The sequence below is a fragment of the Carassius carassius genome, chromosome 3 (assembly GCF_963082965.1).
Source record: "Carassius carassius chromosome 3, fCarCar2.1, whole genome shotgun sequence".
Taxonomy (NCBI): Eukaryota; Metazoa; Chordata; class Actinopteri; order Cypriniformes; family Cyprinidae; genus Carassius; species Carassius carassius.
This window is the reverse complement of record NC_081757.1, coordinates 967,626-974,503: the sequence shown is the minus strand read 5'-3', so window position 1 is coordinate 974,503 and position 6,878 is coordinate 967,626. Positions and strand designations below refer to the sequence as shown.

General features: G+C 41.5%; 1 protein-coding gene and 1 long non-coding RNA gene across 2 annotated transcripts; both read left to right on the top strand.

Moving 5' to 3' along the window:
* Positions 1–603: 603 nt before the first annotated feature.
* On the top strand, positions 604–5,130 carry LOC132113536 (GTPase IMAP family member 7-like). Its single transcript, XM_059521341.1, has 2 exons — positions 604–747; positions 3,748–5,130. Exons 1-2 carry the CDS (start codon positions 669–671, stop codon positions 4,941–4,943), a joined length of 1,275 nt encoding a protein of 424 aa, XP_059377324.1. The 5' UTR covers positions 604–668; the 3' UTR covers positions 4,944–5,130.
* A 614-nt stretch (positions 5,131–5,744) lies between these two features.
* Positions 5,745–6,380, top strand: LOC132113529 (uncharacterized). Its single transcript, XR_009425177.1, has 2 exons — positions 5,745–5,962; positions 6,108–6,380. It is a non-coding gene; the product is annotated as an uncharacterized LOC132113529 (long non-coding RNA).
* The last annotated feature ends 498 nt before the right edge of the window (positions 6,381–6,878 follow it).

The following is a 6,878-nucleotide window of genomic DNA, read 5'->3' as shown; positions in this document are numbered from 1 at the left end:
TTTTCAATTTTATTGCATATTTTCTTGTGATCTGTAAGGAAGCTAGGCTAAATGCAGAGATGTCAGTTGGGTGTGTTATTCATAAAGAGCAGCAGCATTTGCTCCACCCCGAAGCCTTGTTCGTTTACAGGATCTCCAGAGAAACCAATGATGAATGTGTGACGTGAGAAACATCAAGATGGTTCATGGTAATTATCTTTCTAAATATAACAATATGAGATTCTGAAGGATTTTTTGAAGTAGCCTAACAATAGTAAATGTAGCCGTACTGAGCATGACAATATAACTCTTTTAAGGACTTCAGTCGTTGATCTTCAGTGCTAGAACACAGTAAAGGTAATGTGGATTATTTACACTTCAGCCTTTTCTATTGTGCTAATAATAGAGTTTGACTTTGTTTACTATCTGTTTATCTCTCAGGAAGACTTTCCTGTCTCTGATTCTGAAGGAATGTGCTGTTTAGAGAGATTGTGACGTAAAGTAGGAGGTGTGTGAAAGCGTACTGGTCACTCTGGTAATTCCTGTAGCTCATGTAGTGTCTATGACTCATTTAAGGGTGTTTCAAGCAGTAAAACTCTTCAAGTTGTTCAAAGATACACAGCTATGGACTTTATATTAGAGTGGCTTTTTATTAAATGATCATATAGAGAACCAGGAACCATGTCTGGATGCGATTTGAGATAAAAACATCATTAATACAACATAATTTTGATTCATTACTGCACTTCAGTAGATGGAATATGGGAGGTAAGAGATAGCATTAATGAAATATCTTTCCTTATGATTCTAAAATATGAGATGATATTTGACTCTGAACAATTCCTAGTGTTGCCATATTTAAGATGAAAAGCTTTTTTAGGTTTTTAAACTATAGAAGTTCAGATGATAGTCTTAAAGGGACAGTTCACCCCCAAATGAAAATGGTTATCATTCATTAAACTTATATTTGGACTGAATTGACCCTTCGCTAAGCCATGCCCGAAAACCGCCAAAGGCCAATTGTGGCTTAGCAACCGTAACTAGGCGCGGGAGGTATGGCAAGCTTTCTTTGGCGAGCTAAACATGCCAAAGCGTTGTGTGTATGGATTGTGCAAATCTGATACCCGGTATTCTAAAAGTTTGGATGAGGTGGTGGAATTTTTTCCCTTCCCAAAACCTTAAACCCAAGGGGAGAAATGCCAGGTGTGTATCAAACAGTGTGGGAGGTCCCATTCACAACTAAATGTGAGCTGTAGCCTGGCACGCTAAAAATATAAGTGGGAGAATGTTATTTTGTAATGTTAATAATAATATAATGTTATAATTATTCGATTAAAAAAATTCTAATTTCACTTACCCTGCTGTGCATGAATATCGCTGTTCCTCAATTTGTTTGTTTCCCATTTTAATGGTCAACGTATGAGGCCGCTGCTGCTTGTGCTGGGCCTATAACTTAGGCTTTTGCTTCAGTTTTCATGAAATTATTCTCTAATTGGTTAAATATTATATTGTGGATATTTTCCTTGAATACATACTGCATTCCCATTTGTCTTGCTCTCTCAGATATTTTACCTGTTCGCCAAAAATTACTAATAAACTCCTTGGGAATGCCTGACACTAGTGTATACAAACTGTAATAGACATGCCAGGTGCGAAAGCTTGACAGGCGTAGCAACAGTAACCAAGGAGGGTGGGGCTTAGTGAGAGGTCAATTGTGATTGTTTCAAAAATACATGACATTATTTTTGCTGTTGAACATAGATGTCTTAAATTGTTTTTAAATACAATGAAAATCAGTGTTGTTTGACCCTCGTTGTTCTTCCATCCATCCATTCACCTTCTTCTGCTTATCTTGGGTCAGGTTGCTGGGACAGCAGTCTAAGCAGAGATGTCCCTCTCCCTAGACACTTCCTCCAGCTCTTCTGGGGGGATACCGATGTGTTCCCAGGCCTGCCAAGAGACTTAGTCCCTCCAGCGTGTCCTCGGTCTTCCCTCGGGGCCTCCTCCTGGTGGGACGTGTCTGGAACACCTCCCCAGGAAGGCGTCCAGGAGGCATTCGGAACAGATGCCCGATCCACCTCAGCTGGCTCCTCTCGATGTGGAGGAGCAGCAGCTCTACTCTTAGCTCCTCCTGAGTGGCCAAGGTCCTCACCCTATCTCTAAGGGAGCGCCCAGCCACCCTATGGAGAAAGCTAATTTTGGCCCCTTATACCCAGTATCTTGTCCTTTTGGTCATGACCCACAGACATAAGTGAGAGTAGGAATATAGATCGACCGGTAAATCGAGAGCTTCGCCTTGCAGCTAAGCTCCTTCTTTACCATGACAGACAGGTACATCGACCACATCACTGCAGAAGCTTCACCTATTCGCCTGTCAATCTCCCACTCCATCCTTCCCTCACTCGTGAACAAGACCCGAAGATACTTGAGGGATACTCTTGGATACTCTTCCACTTGAGGGAGGAGCTCTCCACCAACCTGAAGGGGACAAGCCACCCTTTTCCGGCTGAGATCCATGGCCTCAGACTTGGAGGTGCTGATTCTCATCCCAGCAGATCTTACAGCCATATCTCAGAGTGGCCACATTGAAAATGGAGGTGGAGAACATGGTCCACTCGGACTCAATGTCTCCAGCCTTCCTCGGAATCTGGTCAAAGCTCTGCCGGAGGTGGGAGTTGAAAATCTCTCTTGACGGGGGCTCGGCCAAACTTTCCCTACAGACCCTCACAATACGTTTGAGTCCGCCGAGTCTGTTCAGCTTCCTCCACCGTCATCGGATCCAACTCACCACCAGGTGGTGATCAGTTGACAGCGCCGCTCCTCTCTTTACCTGAGAGATATGGCCGTAGGTCAGACGAAACAACCACAAAGTTGATCATTGACCTCAGGCCTAGGGTGTCCTGGTACCACATGCACTGATGGACATCCTAATGCTAAAACATGGTGTTTGTTATGGACATACTGTGACTTGCACAGAAGTCCAATAACAGAACATCACTCGGGTTCAGTTCAGTTCAGGGGGGGGGGGTGCATTCCTCCCAGTCACGCCCCTCCATGTGTCACTGTCGCTGCCCACGTAAGCATTGATGTCCCCCAGTTGAACGACAGAGTCCACCGGTCAGAGCACTTAGAGTTTATTATCAAACTGTAATTTGTTAACAATATCATATTCCTAAATAGTTTATGAGTGTCATGTAATTTTGACTTAAATTTGACTTTTTATGCCTTAATTTTAAATTTTTTGGCATCATTTGGATTTTTATGTCTGCAGTTTTTGCACTTTTATCTCATAATTATAACTCAATGTCATAAGCGTTTTTATTAGATATACATTTTTTATGTAATTATGGCCTTCTGTCATGCCATACTTTAAACTTTTTATCATTGTCATCATTCCTTATTGTATCATAATTGTAACATCTCACAAGTGACTTGTGTCACTTTTTATATTATTCAACTTCATTTTCAATGTTTTATGTATAATTTTGACCTACTATGTCAAGTATGAGTTTTTCATCATTTTGATATCACATAATTTAAATAATCATGACTTAGTATATCAATACTTTTATGTCATATTTATGACCTTTTATGGCAACATTATAACATGTCATAAGTTAATTATTTTATTTTAGCATTCTTTTTCTCAATTGGCTAAAATGGACTTCCATATTATGGCTACATTTTTTCAAGAATTAATATACATCTGTAGAGCTCATTAAAACAGTAAATTCCTTTATTAAAAACAGCATCTTTTTTTTCAAACAGCTTCTGACTCTCTGCCTGAGAAAAGGATTGTGCTTCTTGGGAAAACCGGAGATGGTAAGAGCAGCGCCGGGAATACGATTCTCAAACAACAAGTCTTCAAGAGCAAAGCTTCTCCTGAATCAGTGACGACTGAATGTGTCAGCGGAGACCGCAAGGTCCACGGCAAAAAGATCACCGTTATTGACACACCAGGACTCTTCGACACCGGTCTGGATGAGGAGGCCATCAAATCTGAGATCATTCGGTCTGTGATCGAAAGCTCTCCGGGTCCAGACATGTTCACCATCGTCCTGAAGGTGGGGAGATACACGGGACAAGAGATGGAGGTCGTGGATAAAATCGTGGAGTATTGTGGAGAAGACACCTTCAATCATTCAGTGGTTTTATTCACTCATGGAGAACAGCTGGAAGGTCAAACCATTGAGGAGTTTGTCAAGATGAGTCCGAAGCTACAGGAGCTGGTTGATAAATGTGGAGGCCGCTGTCACGTCATCGACAGCAAATACTGGAAAAAACGCCAAATGGGATACAGGAGCAACAGAGTCCAGGTGAAGAACCTGCTGGAGACCATCGAGCAGAAGCTGAAGGACAATCAGAACGCCTGCTACACCAACGAGCTGCTTCAGATAGTGGAGGAGGAGATTCAAGAGGAGTTGAAGAACATAAATGAAGACAATATGTCACCAGAAGAGAAGCGAGAAGAAGCGAAAAAGCTTGTGCACAAAAAACTTCTGGTTAAGCTGGCAGGAGTGACCACGGGAACACTAACCGGTGCGTTTCTGGGCATCGGGGTCGCTGTGGCCTCCGTCGTCACTTTACTGAAAGCTGCTAATGTTGCCGGAGTAATTAAAGCCGGAACCGTAGCCGGGGCCGCAGGAGCCACGGGGATAGCGGCTGGAGCAGTGGCAGTGAAGGCGGGGATCATCGCCGCGGGGGCCGGGGTCGGAGTGGCTGGGTCCGGTATCGCTGCAGCTGCGGGGGTCACTGTCGGAGTCGCGGCTCTCGCCGGAGCGATCGGGGGAGGAGTCACCGGATGCAAAGCCGCAGAAGAAACGGATTCGGTGTGTGACGCAATAAAGAATGCTGCGAAACTCAACTACGATAATGCCAAAGGTGCGGTGAAAAAGGCAAAGAAACATCAACACAAACTTTTTAAAAAAGAGACAAACGAATGTACTGATCCGGGAACAGACTAGTGTTTTTTTTTTTGTGATATATGTGTGATTAGTCTTTTTACTGCAAAGATGACATGAGTGTTGTCTAAATTATGCATGGGGGTTTATCTTAAATTAACTCAACAACTGACAATTTAAAGGTTTATTTCACTTTCAAATCAAATTTCCTGATAATTTGCCCCCCCCCCCCCCCCCCACCCACCCATATCATCCAAGATGTTTACGTCGTTCTTTCTTCTGTTGAAAAGAAATTAAGGTCCAGGATTATTCTCCTTATACACTGTGTTCCAAATTATTATGCAAGTCACATATCAATAGGATTTCTGTACAACAAAGAGTCAGATTTTTGTTTGTGCTGTTTTTCACATCATTTCAGGTAACTGCTATCAATCTCAGACTATATTATTTTTTAAACATGTTGGTTTTATTGGTTGCAATTTAATTGGTTGCAAACATAATATGGAACACTGTTATTTATTAATTACAAGATGCAGTCAAAAAAAAAAAAACTCCAATGCTTAAAAGGAGAACAGTTGTAGGTGACCCATTTTAATTATCTAAGATCTATATTTTAATGCATAGGATTTTTTTAAAAATTCTCTCTGCATTATATGAACATACAGCCATTATTTTATTATAATATATATTTTGTCAATAATAATAAAATATTCCTCATTCAGATCTCCTATGTGTGTGGGTCTCTTTTTATTCTTCTCACAAGAGTATATGGACTAATCTTGGCCTGCATGGCAACAGGTTAATCTCTCATTGCATTTTAGTACTTTTCCTATAAGCCTTTTAATTTCAGTGTACACTAAAGTCTTTGCCATATTTGATCTCATTATACATGAACACATATGTCACTGTCCAGGTTTGATGTATTTGATTATCATCATATGGTCATGTTGGGTGGCTCTCTGTCCAGCAGGTAGCGCCCTCGCAACGTGAATTATCATGCAGTTAAACTCCGTGATAAAACATTCCAGCAACGTTTGCCATGAAATTAGCTCCATTGTACAAACATCCGGAAGAAGATGCAGGTATGGTTCTCAATTTATTGTAAACATGTGGACCATGGGTAGATTGGCCAACTGGCAAGATTATTATTATTATTATTATTTTAGATAGGCTTGTTACGGCCCTTGTCCTGTCTTTGCTTGTTCTCTTGCTCCTCCTCAATTTCAGACTTGATTGCTGTCAGCGGAGAAGAATTGTTTAAATAGGAGATTCGCTGCTGGATTGCTCGCAATCTTCCTGCTCTGTTCCGGTGGCTAAAAGCTTGAACGCTGCTCGGTTGACCTGTTCAGGTCCATGCCTCGCTCGGGACGCCAGCATTCTTCACCAATGCACATTTGAGTTTAAGTTTATGTCTTCTGTTACACTCAACACTTGCACTCATACACATCATACATCCATGCATTTGCCCTACACTACTGATATTGACATTCACACACCCCATATTTGGGTTTTGTTGTTTAAACTTGTGTTGGATACACAATAAATTTATCTTTTGTATCGTTTGTTTGTGGCATGGTCTCTGAGTTAGCCATAACAAAGTGGGGGCTCGTCCGGGATTTATTTTACAGTCCAACAGTGCATTATTATTGGTGGATCGTGGACTCTTGAGCATTTGTAATATTTATGGCCCTTCTGACTTTTTATGTCCAGCTTTTTATGATGATATCTGTCCAGCAGATGGCGTGCATGCAGACAAGTCTGTAATGCCTTGAGAAAACTGACCAATGACTTTTCTAAAAACATCTACTGAGAAAATAAGTTAATAATTAAAAGGCCCAGGAACCATAGCGGTGCTTCCGGACACATAAGAATACTTTTTTGAAGAGGTTTGAATTGAATGCATGTTGATGGATGGAGATGCTGATGGAGGTGAAAGTTTCCTCACATGTGGGTTGTTTTTAAGGTGGACGTTTGAGAGGTGTTTCTGGATAAGTTAAG

What these genes read in the sequence shown, in the direction of transcription:
- LOC132113536 (XM_059521341.1), top strand. Translation starts at nt 669, where the DNA reads ATGCGATTTGAGATAAAAACATCATTAATACAACATAATTTTGATTCA. An exon ending in CAGTAGATGGAATATGGGAG is followed by an intron (nt 748 to 3,747) that starts GTAAGAGATAGC and finishes TTTTTCAAACAG; the next exon opens with CTTCTGACTCTCTGCCTGAG.